General features: G+C 40.2%; 1 protein-coding gene across 1 annotated transcript; it reads left to right on the top strand.

The window, feature by feature from the left end:
• The first annotated feature begins 7,181 nt into the window (after positions 1-7,181).
• LOC130966452 (uncharacterized) lies at positions 7,182-10,103 on the top strand. Its single transcript, XM_057891261.1, has 4 exons — positions 7,182-8,107; positions 8,150-8,492; positions 8,664-9,443; positions 9,621-10,103. Exons 1-4 carry the CDS (start codon positions 7,182-7,184, stop codon positions 10,101-10,103), a joined length of 2,532 nt encoding a protein of 843 aa, XP_057747244.1.
• The last annotated feature ends 9,063 nt before the right edge of the window (positions 10,104-19,166 follow it).

The following is a 19,166-nucleotide window of genomic DNA, read 5'->3' as shown; positions in this document are numbered from 1 at the left end:
GGGGATTGTTTCGAGTTAGAAAAGAATGAATCACAATTTCGTCCACCACATATCTTTTTAATCAAATATTTTTCAATCATATCTTTTTTTAAATTTTGATTTGAAAAATCTTTTCTAACTTCTTATCTTTTCAAAATTGAATTTTAAATCTTCTTTAATTAACTAATTGACTTGATTGTTTTACTATTTCTTATCTTTTTCAAAACCACCTAACTAATTTTATCTCTCTAATTTTCGAAAACTCCTCACCCTTTTTCAAAATTCTTTTAATTAACTAAGTGTTTCAAATTTTAGTTTTAATTTTATCTCTTCTCTTAATTTTCGAATTCTAACTAAATTTTGAAATAAAAACAAAAATATTTTCCTTTTCCTTTTAATTATTTTAATTATTTTCGAAAATTCTCTCTCTCATCTTCTTCTATTTATTTATTTAATCACTAACACTCTTCTCCTCTTCTTATAATTCGAACCCTCTCTTCCCTCTATGTGTTCGAATTCTTCTTCTTCCTTCTTCATTCTTATTCTTCTTCTCTTCTACTCACATTAAGAAATCTCTATACTGTGACATAGAAGATTCCTCTTCCTTTCTATTATCTTCTTTTTCATACGAGCAAGAGCAAGGACAAGAACATTCTTGTTGAAGCTGACCCTAAACCTGAAAGGACTCTGAAGAAGAATCTAAGAAAAGCTAAAGCACAACAATCCAGAGAAAACCTTACAGAAAATCTTGAAAAAGAAGTAATGGCCAAACCCAACAACAATAACAATGCAAGGAAGATGCTTGGTGACTTCACTGCACCAAATTCCAACTTCCATGGAAGAAGCATCTCAATCCTTGCCATTGGAGCAAACAATTTTGAGCTTAAGTCTCAATTAGTTTCTCTGATGCAACAGAATTACAAGTTTTATGGACTTCCATCAGAAGATCCTTTCAGTCCTTAATTGAATTTTTGCATATCTGTGATACTATTAAGACCAATGGAGTTGATCCCGAGGTCTACAAGCTTATGCTTTTCCCTTTTGCTGTAAGAGACAGAGCTAGAATATGGTTGGACTCTCAACCTAGAGATAGCCTGAACTCTTGGGATAAGCTGGTCACGGCTTTCTTAGCCAAATTTTTTCCTGCTCAAAAGCTGAGCAAGCTTAGAGTGGATGTTCAAACCTTCAGGCAAAAAGAAGATGAATCCCTCTATGAAGCTTGGGAAAGATACAAGCAACTGACCAAAAAGTGTCTTTCTGACATGCTCTCAGAATGGACCATCCTGGATATATTCTATGATGGTCTGTCTAAATTGTCTAAAATGTCATTAGACCATTCTACAGGTGGATCTATTCACCTGAAGAAAACACCTGCAAAAGCTCAGGAACTCATTGAAATGGTTGCAAATAACCAATTCATGTACACCTCTGAAAAGAATCCTGTGAATAATGGGACGCCTTAAAGGAATGTAGTTCTTGAAATTGATGCTCTGAATGCCATATTGGCTCAGAACAAAATGTTGACTTAGCAAGTCAATATGATTTCTCAGAGTCTGAATGGATTGTAAAATGCATCCAATAGTACTAAAGAAGCATCTTCTGAAGAAGAAGCTTATAATCCTGAGAACCCTGCAATGGCAAAGGTGAATTATATGGGTGAAGCTTATGGAAACACCTATAATCCCTCATGGAGAAATCATCCAAATTTCTCATAGAAGGATCAACAAAAGCCTCAACAAGGCTTTAACAATAATAATGGTGGAAGAAACAGGTTTAGCAATGGCAAGCCTTTTCCATCATCCTCTCAGCAACAGACAGAGAATTCTGAGCAGAATCCATCTAGCTTAGCAAATATAGTCTCTCATCTATCTAAGGCCACTCTCAGTTTCATGAATGAAACAAGGTCCTCCCTAAAAAACTTAGAGGCACAAGTAGGTCAGCTGAGTAAAAGGGTTACTAAAACTCCTCCTAGCACTCTCCCAAGTAATACAGAAGAGAATCCCAAAAGAGAGTGCAAGGCCATAACTGTGACCAACATGGCCGAACCTGGAGAGAGTGAAAAGGCAGTGATTCCCAGTGAGGAAGGCTTCAGGGAATGTCCACTGGCCATTAAGGAGTATCCCAATGAGGAACCAAAGGAATCTGAGGCTCATACAAAGACCATAGAGATTCCATTGAACTTTCTATTACCATTCATGAGCTCTGATGACTATTCATCTTCTGAAGAAGATGAAGACATTTTTGAAGGGCAAGTTGCCCAGTATTTAGGAGTGATCATGAAGCTGAATGCCAAGCTATTTGGTAATGAGACTTGGGAGGATGAACCTCCATTGCTCATTAATGAACTAAATACCTGGATTCAGCAAACTTTACCTCAAAAGAAACAGGATCCTGGTAAATTCTTAATACCTTGTACCATAGGCACCATGACATTTGAGAAGGCTCTGTGTGACTTAGGGTCAGGTATTAACCTCATGCCACTTTCTGTAATGGAGAAACTAGGAATATTTGAGGTACAAGCAGCAAGAATCTCACTAGAGATGGCAGACAAATCAATGAAACAAGCTTATGGACCAGTAGAGGACTTGCTAGTGAAGGTTGAAGGCCTTTACATCCCTGCTGATTTCATAATCCTAGACACTGGGAAGGATGAGGATGAATCTATCATCCTTGGCAGACCTTTTCTAACCACAGCAAAAACTGTAATTGATGTTGACAGAGGAGAGTTGGTCCTTTAATTGAATGAGGACTACCTTGTATTCAAGACTCAAGGTTCTCCTTCTGTACACATGGAGAAGAAGCATGAAAAGCTTCTCTCAATACAGAGTCAAACAAAGCCCCCACATTCAAATTCTAAGTTTGGTGTTGGGAAGCCACAACCAAACTCTAAGTTTGGTGTTGGGAGGCCATAACCAAACTCTAAGTTTGGTGTTGAGAGGCCCCAACCATGCTCTGATTATCTGTGAGGCTCCATGAGAGCTCACTGTCAAGCTATTGACATTAAAGAAGCGCTTATTGGGAGGCAACCCAATTTTTATGTTAAATTTCCATTTCCCATTATTATTTTATGTTTTCTTTGGGTTGATGATTGTGTGGAGACACATAAACAACTGCAAAAATCAAAGCAAATTCAAAAAACAGCATTAGAAATAGCACACCCTGGAGGAAAAACATACTGGCATTTAAACGCCAATAAGGGTAGTGATAAACCCCAATTTTGTGGTTTATCTTGTGCTTAATTTGGGGGTTTTTGTCAATATTTCTCGCACTTATCCACAAGAAATGCATGGTTTTGTGTTCACCTCCTAATATTGCTCCATGATGGAAAATATGCTTATTTTGCCTTAGAATTACTATGTTTTGATCCTCTTTATTGCCATTCGATGCCGTGATGTATTTGTTGAGTGATTTCAGAATTAATAGGGTAAGAATGGCCTAGAAGAGAGAAAGAAAGCATGCACAAGAGGAAGGAATATGAAGATTTGGATTTTGGGAACTTCAGCACTGACGCGCACGCGCACTTCACGCGCACGCGTGGATGAGGATAGCTGGAAGCAGTGCGCAAGGATGGACGCATCCGCACAGGCTAGAGAATTCCAACCGACGCGCACGCGCACTTGGCGCGCACGCGTGGATCACAAAAGCAATCGGCGCGCACGCACACATGGTGCGCACGCGCGGGAAGCTGCACGTGACCTCATTAAAGGAAATCATGTCTGGCGATTTCTGAGACTCATTAGGCCCAATTTCAAGCTGTTTCTGCATGGAAAAATACCCAAGGATGCTAGGGAGAAGGGGGGAATCAATCATTTTTACACTAAGACACATTTTCTAGTTTTTGGGTTCTTTGTTCTTCTAGTGAGAGAAACCCTTGTTCCTCTCTAGATCTAGCTTTAATTTGATCTTCCCTTGTTAAACTCTAAATTGGATCTTGTTAATTACTAGTTTTGATTGTTTAATTTGAATTCCTTAGTATAATTTTGTTTAGATCTTGTGTTAGTTTTATGGATTCTTGTCAATTGTTACTTTATACCCATTGCATGAATGTCGTGAATCTTGATTTGTTGATGTTACATTGACGATTTCTATGATTAATTGTGTTGTTTGAGTGATTATATGTTGATACTTGTTAGTGGGTATTTGTTAATTTCAATCCAATTGCAATTTGAACATGTCTTTTGTTAGTGCTTACCATGTGTTTGATGAATTGTTTACCTTGATTATGGAGTAGTTCTTTTTACTCTTGGCTTAGGCCAAGGAAATTGGGTAAACTTGAGTCATTGGGTCTAATGGATTTGATGATTTGGGAACCCTTAGTGGTCAATTTGATAGCCATTGACACTAGCCTACTACTAGGTTAATTAATAGTGAGGTTAGACCTTATGGGTAGATGTTGACCAAACCATTTAACATACTTCAAGTATGGAAGTAGACTTAATGGGTTTGGTTCCTCATAATTGTCAAGATATGGTTATTAGACAAGGATAGTGACCCCAATTCTCATGTTTAGCCAAAAGTTGCTTTTATCATTCTTATTTGAAAACCCAAAAATCTTGATTGCTTCGCCTTAGTTATAGTTATTGTTTAGTTGAGAGTAGAATTATATTGAATGTTGTCTTCTTGGTTTGGAATTGCTCACATCTTGCTTAGTTATTTGAATTAGTTCATTGCACTTTAAGATTGCTTGTTTGCTAAGATTCCTAGTTTAATTCCTCACTCATGACTTACAACCCCGGATTTCTAACCAATGTTGAAGCACATGTTTGCCCATTCGTTGTGAGACGACCCGAGGTTTGAATACTTCGGTTATTTTATTGGGGTTGAACTTATGACAACTAATTCCTTTCTAAATTTGATCCTCGAGGATTGTTGTTGGTAGAGCTATACTTGCAACGCAACTCTATTGAGAAATTCTCTTCTGACATAGTCCACGAGCGCTTATCAAATTATTGGCACCGTTGCCGGGGAATGGTTGCAACATATGCCTTGATATTGGTTATGTGAATATGTGAATATTGTAGATAGTTTGTTTTCTTTCAACACTTAGCTATAGTTTAGCTTCTTTTATTTTTGTGCTATGACTCTCAAGTTTGATGACTCGGTCTCAACCGAATTCTAGCTTAGCCGATTTTGATCCCGAGATTGAAAGAACTTTGTTACACACTCGGCAAGCTAGACGGTGGTTGGATTATATGGTTAGTGCTTCGGCCTCTCTTGAGGAACATCCCAAATCACTAGACGGTACCGAGAGTGACTTGGAGTCCGCTACTTCCTATTCTTCTGTTGGCACTACTAATACATCTTTGCATCCTACAGGTGAGCCTTACATGGCAGAGCCACGCCGGATCACTTTGCATGAGCAAGGAGCTCCGGATATCATACTTCAACCGTGGCAAGCAATGTATCCTAACCTTGATCCAAACGTTGAATTGAAGAGTAGCTTGATAAATCTACTACCTAAGTATTATGGGTTGCCGGGTCAAGATCCCATCCGACATCTAAAGGATTTTCAAGTTGCTTGTTCTACGGCTCGAAGGCATGGAGCCGATGAGGTGGCTATCATGGTTTTTGCCTTCCCTTTCTCTCTTGAAGCACAAGCAAAGACATGGTTTTATTCGCTATCGGATGAGATTATGACCAATTGGGATTTCTTGAGAAGAGAGTTTCTAAATAAATTCTTCCCACTGGAGAAGACCGACTACATCCGGAAGGAGATTTCGGGTATAATGCAAAGAGACCAAGAGAGTTTGTAGGAGTATTGGTCTCGGTTCAAGAGGCTATTGGAATCTTGTCCACACCATGGAATAAACACCCACTTGCTCATTAGCTACTTCACCGGAGGTCTTTGTGTGGAAAATAGAAGATTGCTCACCGCTTCTAGCGGTGGTTCCCTTTCGAAAAACAAGACGGAGGGAGAAGCTTGGAATTCGATAAAGGATGTTGTCGAAGCTACACAACATACAAGGGTGTGAAGTAATCCTCTCAAGGGTGTGGTGGAATCGTCTCCTTCCGAATCAAGCCAAACCAAAGCACTTGGGAATATGACCACCATCCTCACGTAAATACAAAAGGATCAAAAGGAATTCTACTCCATCCAAGCCATCCAAGCTCCACCTCCAGTTGACACATTACATCGATCAATGCTATCGAATTCAAGAGGAACATGCCCTTGTAGTGGCCAATGTGAATTACAACAACCGTCCACCCTATCCTTCTCAAGGCCAAAATAACTACCCTCATGGTAGTAATTAACATCAAGGGTGGAGGGATAATGCACAAGGGAGCAATCAAAACCAAAAATGGAACAACTATTCTTCTCATCACAACAACAACCAATCTTCATCTCAATACCACCATAACAACACCAACTACCAAGCCAACCAAAATCATTCCAACCAAAACCAAAATAATTACACCAAGTACCAAGTACCACACCATAGACAACAATCCAACCAAACCTCTCCATCTCCCACCAATCAAGTTGACGAGCTTAGAGCCACTATGGAGAAACGAGATGAGAGAAACAAGGATCAATTTGATGCCTTGGGCGCTTAATTGGCTAACCTCACCAACATGCTTTCGAAGATGGTCATGTCAAACCAACACCAACCAACAACAACACCAACCAACCCTCAAGCTCTTCTAACCTTCCATCCCAACCCCAACCAAACCCAAAGGACGGTCTCAATGCCATCACTCTACGGTTGGGAACTACATTGGAGGAGATACCTCCAAGGGTCTTGGAGGACATTTATGAGGAAGAAGTGGTTGTTGAAGCTCCACATGAAGAGGGGGAGGCAGACAAAAGGCATAAGGAAGGAGTAAACCTCAAGGAACCCAAGAGGAAAGCTATAGTGGATGAGTCCATCCCTATTCCATTCCCTTCCATGGTGAAGAAAGCAAAGAAAACATCAGAATTTGATTTGAACATGCTTCAAGTGTTTAAGAAGGTTGAGGTAACCATACCACTTCTTGATGCTATTCAACAAATTCCAAAGTATGCAAAATTTTTGAAAGACTTGTGTACACACAAGGATAGGATAGGAGAATTGGAGACATTGTCCTTGGGTAGTTCAATTTCTTCCTTGATGGAACCTATTCCAAAGAAATGTGGTGACCCTGGGCCTTGTTTGATGTCTTGTTGTATTTGTGGACGCACTTTTCATGATTGTATGTGTGACCTTTAAGCTTGTGTAAGCATCATGCCGCTTTCTATCTTTGTGCGGTTGAATTTAGCTCCATTAAAGAAGTCGACGGCGAGGTTTGCCTTAGCCGATAAAAGTGTGATCACGGTAACAGGAATAGCCGAAGATGTACTTGTGGCGATCGAGGATTTTGTTTTTCCGATTGACTTTTACATCCTTGAAATGCCTCCAACAGAAAATAGAAGCTCATCCTCCGTTCTACTTGGTAGACCCTTCCTTAAGACCTCTAAATTCAAGTTAGATGCCTTCACCGGCACATATTCCTTTGAAGCTGGAGATAAGACTATCAAGTTCAATTTAGAAGAAGCCATGAAGCATCCTCCCGAAGAGCATTTCGTTCTTCGATGTGATGTAATCGATGAAGTGGTAGCGAAAGTGCGAGAAGAAGACCATAACAAGTTGTGCTACCATATTGTTGAAGAGACGGATGACCAAGAGGGTGAACATGAGAAAGTTGTTGAGAATGAACTGCGTGAGCTTGACGAAAAGGAACCTCAGCTTGAGGGAAAGAGTGAATTGAAGCCTCTTCCATCTCATTTGAAGTATGCTTTCTTAGAGGACAACCAAAAGTTTCCGGTCAATATTGGTAGTGAGCTTTCTAGTGAAGAAGAAGAAAAGCTCCTAGATGTTCTTAGAAAGTACAAGAAGGCAATTGGTTGGAGCCTAGCCGATATTGTGGGGATTGACCCTCGCAAGTGCATGCATCGTATATTTCTCCAAGAGGGAGCTAGGCCGGTTAGGCAACCGCAAAGGAGGCTCAACCCGACCATCCTCGATGTGGTAAAGAAGGAGATCACTAGGCTACTTGATGCGGGTATCATATACCCGATTTCTGACAGTGAGTGGGTGAGCCCGGTCCAGGTTGTTCCCAAGAAATCAGGCATCACTGCGATTAAAAACGATGATGGTGAAGTGTTCACCAAGTGAGTACAAAATTCATGGCGAGTGTGCATTGATTATAAAAGGTTGAATGCCGCTACAAGGAAGGACCACTACCCTTTGCCCTTTATCGATCAGATGTTGGACCATTTGGCGGGTAAATCCCATTATTGCTTTCTTGATGGATTCACTGGTTACTTCCAAATTCACATTGCTCCTGAAGATCAGGAAAAGACCACATTCACTTGCCCTTTTGGCACCTTTGCCTATAAAAGGATGCCATTTGGACTATGTAATACACCTGCTACTTTTCAGCGGTGCATGACCCGTGTCTTTTCTGATCTAATGGAGAGTTGTCTAGAAGTCTTTTTGGATGACTTCAGTGTTTATGGAACTTCATTTGATTGTTGCTTAGAGAAATTGGCCAAGGTCTTAGCTAGATGAGTTGACACTAACCTTGTCTTGATTTTTGAGAAATGTCACTTTGTGGTAAAACAAGGTATAGTGTTAGGACACGTAGTATCTTGTGAAGGAATTTCTGTAGACCCGGCCAAGGTCGATGTTATCACCATTTTACCTCACCCCTCATCTGTGAGGGAGGTCCGCTTGTTTTTAGGACATGCAGGATTCTATAGGCGCTTTATCAAAGATTTCAGCAAGATTGCTGTGCCATTGTCGCGCCTGCTCCAAAAAGATGTGGACATTGAGTTTGACAGTGAATGTATGAAAGCTTTTGAAGAGCTAAGGAGAGTTCTTACCACAGCACCGATTGTGCGAGGCCCCAACTGGACGTTGCCATTTGAGATAATGTGCGATGCGTCAAACCATGCTATAAGTGTCGTGCTTGCACAGCGCGATGGTAAACTCCCTTATGTCATTGCATACTCTTCTAAAACACTTGATACAACACAATCCAACTATACCACTACTGAAAAGGAACTCCTAGCTATCATTCATGCTTTAGATAAATTCAGATCTTATTTGCCAGGTTCAAAGATAGCGGTATACACAGATCATGCAGCTTTGAAATACTTATTGTTAAAGAATGAGTCAAAACCTAGACTCATACGTTGGATCTTGCTTTTGCAAGAATTCGACATTGAGATTAGGGACCGGAGTGGATCTCAAAACTTGGTTACATATCATTTAAGTCGCCTTGGGAATTTAAAATCTGATCCATTTCCGATCAATGACTCATTCCCATTGGATAGTTTGCATGCTGTGTCGGATAGCTTTCCATGGTTTGCCCCAATGGCGAACTACTTGGTAGCGAAACTCTTTCCTCCCAACTTTTCTAAACACCAAAGGGATAAGTTGAGGAATGATTCCAAATACTACGTTTGGGATGACCCTCACTTGTGGAAGAGGGGAGTGGACCAAGTAATTCGACGATGTGTCCTGGAGTCTAAAATCCAACCCATTTTTGAGGCTTGCCATTTGTCCGAATGTGGTGGCCACTTTGACCCACAAAGGACCGCTAAAAGGGTGTTGGATTGTGGATTCTGGTGGCCAACCTTATTCAAAGATGCTAATCGGTTATGTGTGTCTTGTCATTAGTGTCAGAAGTCGGGAAACATGTCCCAAAGGGACGAGATGCCTCAACAACCTATGCTGTTCTGTGAGATATTTGATGTATGGGGTATTGACTTTATGGGACCGTTTCCCAACTCCAGTGGGTATCTGTATATTCTGTTAGCGGTTGACTACGTGTCAAAGTGGGTGGAAGCAATACCTACTCGCCTTGACGACGCCAATACCGTCGTTTCTTTTATTAAGAATAACATTGTATGCCGTTATGGGTCGCCACGAGCAATCGTGAGCGACCAAGGATCCCACTTTTGTAATAGGAAGGTAGAGGCTTTTTTAAAGCGCTATGGGGTAGTGCATAAGGTTGCCACTGCTTATCATCTGCAAACTAACGGACAAACGGAAGTGTCCAACCGGGAGATTAAGAGAATCTTGGAGAAAGTGGTCAATCCACAAAGGAAGGATTGGCGCCTCCAGTTAGGAGATGCACTATGTGCGTATATAACGGCCTAAAAGACTCCGTTAGGGATGAGTCCCTTCCGGATCGTCTATGGTAAGGCATGCCACCTTTCGGTGGAGATTGAGCACAAAGCCTATTGGGTAGTAAAGCGGTGCAACATGGATTTGACCCAGGCCGGAGTAGCCAGAAAATTGCAGCTAGAGGAGCTCGAGTGTTTGAGGAACGAAGCGTATGAGAATGCCCAGATTTACAAGGAAAAGACTAAAGCATTCCATGACCATCACATCCGGAAGAAGGAATTCCAAGAAGGTGATGAGGTTCTCCTCCATAATTCGAGGCTTCGTTTCATACCTGGCAAGCTCCGCTCTAGATGGGAAGGACCTTTCAAGGTGAAGGAGATAATGCCCTATGGAGTGGTAGAGTTGTTTGATCCTAAAAGTGAAGCAACTTTCAAGGTGAATGGACATAGAGTGAAGAAGTACCATGGCTACAAGCTCCCAAAAGAGCTAGAGGTGTTTGATGAGCGGATAATTTATACGCTTTTTGGCATTGTTTTTAGGTAGTTTTTAGTAGGATCTAGCTACTTTTAGGGATGTTTTCATTAGTTTTTATGTAAAATTCATATTTTTGGACTTTACTATGAGTTTTTGTGTTTTTCTATGATTTTAGATATTTTCTGGCTGAAATTGAGAGACCTGAGCAAAAATCTGATAGGAGCCTGACAAAGGACTACTGATGCTATTGGATTCTGACCTCCCTGCACTCGAAATGGATTTTCTGGAGCTACAGAACTCCAAATGACCAACGGTGTTGGAAAGTTTACATCCAGAGCTTTCCAGCAATATATAATAGTCCATACTTTGTTCGAGTTAAGACGACGCAAACTGGCGTTCAATGTTAGTTCCATGCTGCATTCTGGAGTAAAACGCCAAAAACACGTCACAAACCAGAGTTAAACGCCAAAAACACGTTACAACTTGGCGTTTAACTCCAAATGAAGCCTCTGCACGTGTAAAGCTCAAGCTTAGCCCAAGCACACACCAAGTGGGCCCTGGAAGTGGATTTCTGCATTAATTACTTATATCTGTAAACCCTAGTAGCTATTCTAGTATAAATAGGACATTTTACTATTGTGTTAGACATCTTAGTTTCGTCTTTTATCGGAGAATCCATCTTTGGACGTTTAGTTCTTAGACTTTGGGGGCTGGCCATTCGGCCATGCCTGGACCTTGATCACTTATGTATTTTCAACGGTGGAGTTTCTACACACCATAGATTAAGGGTGTGGAGCTCTGCTGTACCTCAAGTTTTAATGCAATTACTACTATCTTCTATTCAATTCAGCTTATTCTTGTTCTAAGATATTCGTTGTACTTCAACCTGATGGATGTGATGATCCGTGACACTCATCATCATTCTCACCTATGAACGCGTGACTGACAACCACTTCCGTTCTACCTTAGAACGAGCGAATTTCTCTTGGATTCCTTAATCAGAATCTTTGTGGTATAAGCTAGAACCCTTTGGTGGTCATTCTTGAGAATCTGGAAAGTCTAAACCTTGTCTATGGTATTCCGAGTAGGATTCAGGGATTGAATGACTGTGACGAGCTTCAAACTCGCGATTGTTGGGCGTGATGACAAACGCAAAAGAATCAATGGATTCTATTCCGACATGATCGAGAACTGACAGATGATTAGCCGTGCTGTGACAAGAGCATTTGGACCTTTTTCACTGAGAGGATGGGAAGTAGCCATTAACAACGGTGATGCCCTACATACAGCTTGCCCTGGAAAGGAGTATGAAGAATTGGATGAAAGTAGTAGGAAAGCAGAGATTCAACAGGAACAAGCATCTCGATGCACTTATCTGAAATTTCCACCATTGAATTACATAAGTATTTCTATCTTTATTTTATGTTTTATTTATCTTTATATTTGAAAACTCCATAACCATTTGAATCAGCCTAACTGAGATCTACAAGATGACCATAGCTTGCTTCATACCAACAATCTCCGTGGGATCGACCCTTACTCACGTAAGGTTTATTACTTGGACGACCCAGTGCACTTGCTGGTTAATTGTGCGAAGTTGTGAAGAAAGTGCTAAGTTATAAACGCGCATACCAAGTTGATCGCCATTGTTAGAGATCATGATGTGCGGATAATTTATACGCTTTTTGGCATTGTTTTTTGTATGTTTTTAGTTTGTCTTAGTTAATTTTTATTATATTTTTATTAGTTTTTAGTTAAAATTCACTTTTCTAGACTTTACTATGAGTTTGTGTGTTTTTCTGTGATTTCAGGTATTTTCTGGCTGAAATTGAGGGACCTGAGCAAAAATCTGATTTAGAGGCTGAAAAGGACTGCAGATGCTGTTGGATTCTGACCTCCCTGCACTCGAAGTAGATTTTTTGGAGCTACAGAAGCCCAATTTGCGCGCTCTTAATTTTGTTGGAAAGTAGACATCCTGGGCTTTCCAGTAATGTATAATAGTCCATACTTTTCCCGAGATTTGATGGCCCAAACAAGCGTTCCATGTCAGCTCAAGAATTCTGGTGTAAAACGCCGGAACTGGCACAAGAATGGGAGTTAAACGCCCAAACTGGCACAAAAGCTAGCGTTTAACTCCAAGAAAAGTCTCTACACATGAAAGCTTCAATGCTCAGCCCAAGCACACACCAAGTGGGCCCGGAAGTGGATTTTTATGTCATTTACTCATCTTTGTAAACCCTAAGCTACTAGTTCTCTACAAATAGGACCTTTTGCTATTGTATTTTCATCTTGAGATCTTTGAATCTTTTGATCACGTTTTGGAGGCTGGCCTCACGGCCATGCCTAGACCTTGTTCTTATGTATTTTCAACGGTGGAGTTTCTACACACCATAGATTAAGGTGTGGAGCTCTGCTGTACCTCGAGTATTAATGCTATTACTATTGTTCTTCTATTCAATTCAGCTTATTCTTGTTCTAAGATATTCATTCATACCCAAGAACATGATGAATGTGATGATTATGTGATGCTCATCATCATTCTCACTTATGAATGCGTGCCTGACAACTATTTCCGTTCTACAAGCAAACAAGGCTTGAATGTTTATCTCTTGGATTCCTTAATCAGAATCTTCGTGGTATAAGCTAGAATTGATGGCGGCATTCAAGAGAATCCGGAAGGTCTAAACCTTGTCTATGGTATTCTGAGTAGGATTCAAGGATTGAATGACTGTGACGAGCTTCAAACTCCTGAAGGCTGGGCGTTACTGACAGACGCAAAAGAATCACTGGATTCTATTCCAACCTGATTGAGAACCGACAGATGATTAGCCGTGCTGTGACAGAGCGCGTTGAACATTTTCACTGAGAGGACGGGACTGTAACCACTGACAATGGTGATGCCCAACATACAGCTTGCCATGGAAAGGAGTAAGAAGGATTGGATGAAGACAGTAGGAAAGCAGAGAGACGGAAGGGACAAAGCATCTCCATACGCTTATCTGAAATTCTCACCAATGAATTACATAAGTATCTCTATCCTTATTTTATGTTTTATTCATAAATCATCCATAACCATTTGAATCCACCTGACTGAGATTTACAAGATGACCATAGCTTGCTTCATACCAACAATCTCCGTGGGATCGACCCTTACTCGCGTAAGGTTTATTACTTGGACGACCCAGTGCACTTGCTGGTTAGTTGTGCGAAGTTGTGATAAAGAGTTGAGATTGCAATTGAGCGTATCATGTTGATGGCGCCATTGATGATCACAATTTCGTGCACCAAGTTTTTGGCGCCGTTGCCGGGGAATTAAATGTCCTAACTACAGTTTCGCATTTGTTCCCTGCAATAACAGTGCCAAGTTTTGATCCGGCAACAACACCAAGTTTTTGGTGCCGTTGCCGGGGATTGTTTGAGTTTGGACAACTGACGGTTCATCTTGTTGCTTAGCTTAGGTATTTTTCTTCAGAGTTCTTAAGAATGAATTCTAGTGTTTCAAGATGATGTTCTTATCATCACCAAAGCTGATTGATTCTCATCAATTTAGCTCTTAAATGTAATGTCCTGCTGAAGCTTGGCTAGCCATGTCTAATTTCTATAGACTAAAGCTTTAGACTAACATTGCATGATTCCTGGAATTCTCATTAAGAATTTTGATATCCTTATTTTCTTTCAATTTTCGTAAAAATCCCAAAAAAATTACAAAATCATAAAAACAAAAAATATTTTTATGTTTCTTGTTTGAGTCTAGTGTCTAATTTTAAGTTTGGTGTCAATTGCATGTTTCTATTCTTCTTGCATTTTTTTTTTGAATTCATTCATGTGTCTTCATTAATCTTCAAGTTGTTCTTGATGATTTCCTTGTTCTGATCTTTAAATTCTCTTGTCTTGTGTGTTTTGTTGTTTCTCATATGCATTCTCATTTTGTTAGTGTCAATAATATACAAACTTTTAAGTTTGGTGTCTTGCATGCATTGTTTATTTGATCTTAGTTTCATTTTGATTATTCCTCATTATTAAAAATCCAATTTTTTTTAATTTGTGTCTTTTCATGTCAATAATACAGAGAATTGAAGATTCAGAACATACAGCATAGGAATTACACAGAAAAAGGCTGGGCGTTCAAAACGCCCAGTGAGGAAGGAAAACTGGTGTTTAAACGCCAGCCAGGGTACCTGGCTGGGCGTTTAACGCCCAAAAGGGTAGTGTTTTGGGCATTAAACGCCAGAATGGATACCATTCTGGGCGTTTAACGCCAGGATGGCACAAGAGGGAAGATTTTGTTTTTAATTCAATTTTTTTCAAAGTTTTCAAAATTTTTCAAAATCAAATCTTTTTCAAATCATATCTTTTCTATCATATATTTTCAAAATCAATTTCTTTCCATTTTCAAAGATACTTGCTAACGATTAATGATTTGATTCAACATTTCAAGTATGTTGCCTTTTCTATTGAGAAAGGTTTAATGTTTGAATCATATCTTTCCTTGTTAGCCAAGTCATTAATTTTCAAAATCAAATCTTTTTAAATTATTTTTCAAATCATATCTTCTCAATCACATCTTTTTAAAACCATAACTTTTCAATCATATCTTCTTAATCACATCTTTTTCAAAATAGTTTTCAAACATATCTTTTTGATTTATAATTTCAAAATCTTTTTCAAAAATCACTTAATTTTTTTTCCAATCTTAGTTTTCGAAAATCAATTACTTTTTTTTATTAATTCACTCTAATTTTCGAAAATTTCTTCCCCTCTTCTCACATCCTTCTATTTATGGACTAACACTCCTCCTCAATGCACAATTCAAACTCCATCTTTCTTTATAAGTTCGAATTCTTCTACCTCTTCCTTCTATTCCTCTGACACCTCAAGGAATTTCTATACTGTGACATAGAGGATTCCATATTTTCTTGTTTTCTTCTCTTTCATATGAGCAGGAGTAAAGACAAAAGCATTCTTGTTGAGGCTGACCCTGAACCTGAAAGGACCTTGAAGCGAAAGCTAAGAGAAGCTAAGGCACAACTCTCTGTAGAGGACCTATCAGAAATCTTCAAAGAAGAAGAACCCATGGCAGCCGAAAATAACATCGATGCCAACAATGCAAGGAAGGTGCTGGGTGACTTTACTGCACCTACTTCCGACTTCTATGGGAGAAGCATCTCTATCCCTGCCATTGGAGCAAACAACTTTGAGCTTAAGCCTCAATTAGTTTCTCTAATGCAACAGAATTGCAAGTTCCATGGACTTCCATTGGAAGATCCTCATCAGTTTTTAGCTGAATTCTTGCAAACCTGTGACACTGTCAAGACTAATAGGGTTGACCTTGAGGTCTACAGACTTATGCTATTCCCTTTTGCTGTAAGAGACAGAGCTAGGATATGGTTGGACTCACAACCTAAAGAAAGCCTGAACTCTTGGGAAAAGCTAGTCAATGCCTTCTTGGCAAAGTTCTTTCCACCTCAAAAATTGAGTAAGCTTAGAGTGGAAGGCCAAACCTTCAGACAGAAGGAAGGTGGATCCCTCTATGAAGCTTGGAAAAGATACAAACAATTAATCAGAAAGTGTCCTTCTGACATGCTTTCTGAATGGAGCGTCATAGGTATCTTCTATGATGGTCTGTCTGAACTGTCCAAGATGTCATTGGATAGCTCTGCTGGAGGATCTCTTCATCTGAAGAAGACGCCTACAGAAGCTCAAGAACTCATTGAACTGGTTGCAAATAACCAATTCATGTACACTTCTGAAAGGAATCCTGTGAACAATGGGATGAATCAGAAGAAACGAGTTCTTGAGATTGATACTCTGAATGCCATATTGGCTCAGAACAAAATATTGACTCAGCAAGTCAATACGATCTCTCAAAGTCTGTCTGGAATGCAAGCTGCACCAGGCAGTACTAAGGTTGCTTCATCTGAAGAAGAAGCTTATGATCCTGAGAACCCTTCAATGGAAGAGGTGAATTATATGGGAGAACCCTATGGAAACACCTATAATCCTTCATGGAGAAATCATCCAAATTTCTCATGGCAGGATCAACAGAGACCTCAACAAGGTTTCAACAATAATAATGGTGGAAGAAACAGGTTTATCAATGGCAAGCCTTTTCCATCATCTTCTCAGCAACAGACAGAGAATTCTAAGCAGCGCCTCTCTGACTTAGCAACCATGGTCTCTGATCTAATCAAAACCACTCAAAGTTTCATGACTGAAACAAGGTCCTCTATTAGGAATTTGGAGGCACAAGTGGGACAGCTGAGCAAGAAAATTACTGAACTCCCTCCTAGTACTCTTCCAAGCAATACAGAAGAGAATCCAAAAGGAGAATGCAAGGCCATTAACATGACCCACATGGCCGAACTTGGAGAGGAGGAAGAGGCAGTGATCGCCACTGAGGAAGACCTCAATGGACGTCCACTGGCCTCCAATGAGTTCCCTAATGAGGAACCATGGGAATCTGAGGCTCATAATGAGACCATAGAGATTCCATTGGATTTACTTCTACCATTCATGAGCTCTGATGAGTATTCTTCCTCTGAAGAGGATGAAGATGTCACTGAAGAGCAAGTTGCCAAGTACCTTGGAGCAATCATGAAGCTAAATGACAAGTTATTTGGTAATGAGACTTGGGAGAACGAACCTCCTTTGCTCACCAAAGAACTGGATGACTTGACTTGGCAGAGATTACCTCAAAAGAGACAGGATCCTGGGAAGTTTTCAATACCTTGTACCATAGGCACCATGACCTTTGAGAAGGCTCTGTGTGACCTAGGGTCAAGCATAAACCTCATGCCTCTCTCTGTAATGGAGAAACTATGGATCTTTGAGGTGCAAGCTGCAAAAATCTCACTAGAGATGGCAGATAATTCAAGAAAACAAGCTTATGGACTTGTAGAGGATGTTTTGGTGAAAGTTGAAGACCATTACATCCCTGCTGATTTCATAGTCCTAGAGACTGGAAAGTGCATGGATGAATCCATCATCCTTGGCAGACCCTTCCTAGCCACAGCAAAGGCTGTGATTGATGTTGACAAAGGAGAATTGTGATCATCAATGGCGCCATCAACATGGTACGCACAATTATAATCTCAACTCTTTATCACAACTTCGCACAACTAACCAGCAAGTGCACTGGGTCGTCCAAGTAATAAACCTTACGCGAGTAAGGGTCGATCCCACGGAGATTGTTGGTATGAAGCAAGCTATGGTCACCTTGTAAATCTCAGTCAGGCAGATTCAAATGGTTATGGATGATACATGTATAAAACATAAAGACAAGGATAGAGATACTTATGTAATTCATTGGTGAGAATTTCAGATAAGCGTATGGAGATGCTTTGTCCCTTCCGTCTCTCTGCTTTCCTACTGTCTTCATCCAATCCTTCTTACTCCTTTCCATGGCAAGCTGTATGTTAGGCATCACCGTTGTCAGTGGCTACAATCCCATCCTCTCAGTGAAAATGTTCAACGCACCCTGTCACGGCACGGCTAATCATCTGTCGGTTCTCAATCAGGTTGGAGTAGAATCCATTGATTCTTTTGCGTCTGTCACTAACGCCCAGCCTTCAGGAGTTTGAAGCTCGTCACAGTCATTCAATCATTGAATCCTACGCAGAATACCACAGACAAGGTTTAGACCTTCCGAATTCTTTTGAATGCCACCATCAATTCTAGCATATACCACGAAGATTCCGATTAAGGAATCCAAGAGATAAACATTCAAGCCTTGTTTGCTTGTAGAACGGAGGTGGTTGTCAGGCACGCGTTCATAAGTGAGAATGACGATGAGCGTCACATAATCATCACATTCATCAAGTTTTTGAGTGCGAATGAATATCTTGGAATAAGAACAAGCTGAATTGAATAGAATAACAATAGTAATTGCATTAATACTCGAGGTACAGCAGAGCTCCACACCTTAATCTATGGTGTGTAGAAACTCCACCGTTGAAAATACATAAGAGCAAGGTCTAGGCATGGCCGTGAGGCCAGCCCCCAAAACGTGATCAAAAGATTCAAAGATCTAAAGATGATCAAAGATCCAAAGATCCAAAAAAAAATGAAAATACAATAGCAAAAGGTCCTATTTGTAGAGAACTAGTAGCCTAGGGTTTACAGAAATGAGTAAATGACATAAAAATCCACTTCCGGGTCCACTTGGTGTGTGCTTGGGCTGAGCATTGAAGCTTTCATGTGTAGAGACTTTTTTTGGAGTTAAACGCCAGCTTTTGTGCCAGTTTGGGCGTTTAACTCCCATTCTTGTGCCAGTTCCGGCGTTTAACGCCGGGCAGTTTTGAGCTGATTTGGAACGCCGGTTTGGGCCATCAGATATCAGGTAAAGTATGGACTATTATACATTGCTGGAAAGCCCAGGATGTCTACTTTCCAACGCCGTTGAGAGCGCGCCAATTGGGCTTCTGTAGCTCCAAAAAATCCACTTCGAGTGCAGGGAGGTCAGAATCCAACAGCATCTGCAGTCCTTTTCAGTCTCTGAATCAGATTTTTGCTCAAGTCCCTCAATTTCAGCCAGAAATACCTGAAATCACAGAAAACACACAAACTCATAGTAAAGTCCGAAAAGTAAATTTTAACTAAAAACTAATAAAAATATACTAAAAA

This window comes from Arachis stenosperma, chromosome 3 (genome assembly GCF_014773155.1).
Source record: "Arachis stenosperma cultivar V10309 chromosome 3, arast.V10309.gnm1.PFL2, whole genome shotgun sequence".
NCBI lineage: Eukaryota > Viridiplantae > Streptophyta > Magnoliopsida > Fabales > Fabaceae > Arachis > Arachis stenosperma.
Note: the sequence above shows the minus strand (reverse complement) of the source record. Positions and strands in the feature narration are given on the sequence as shown.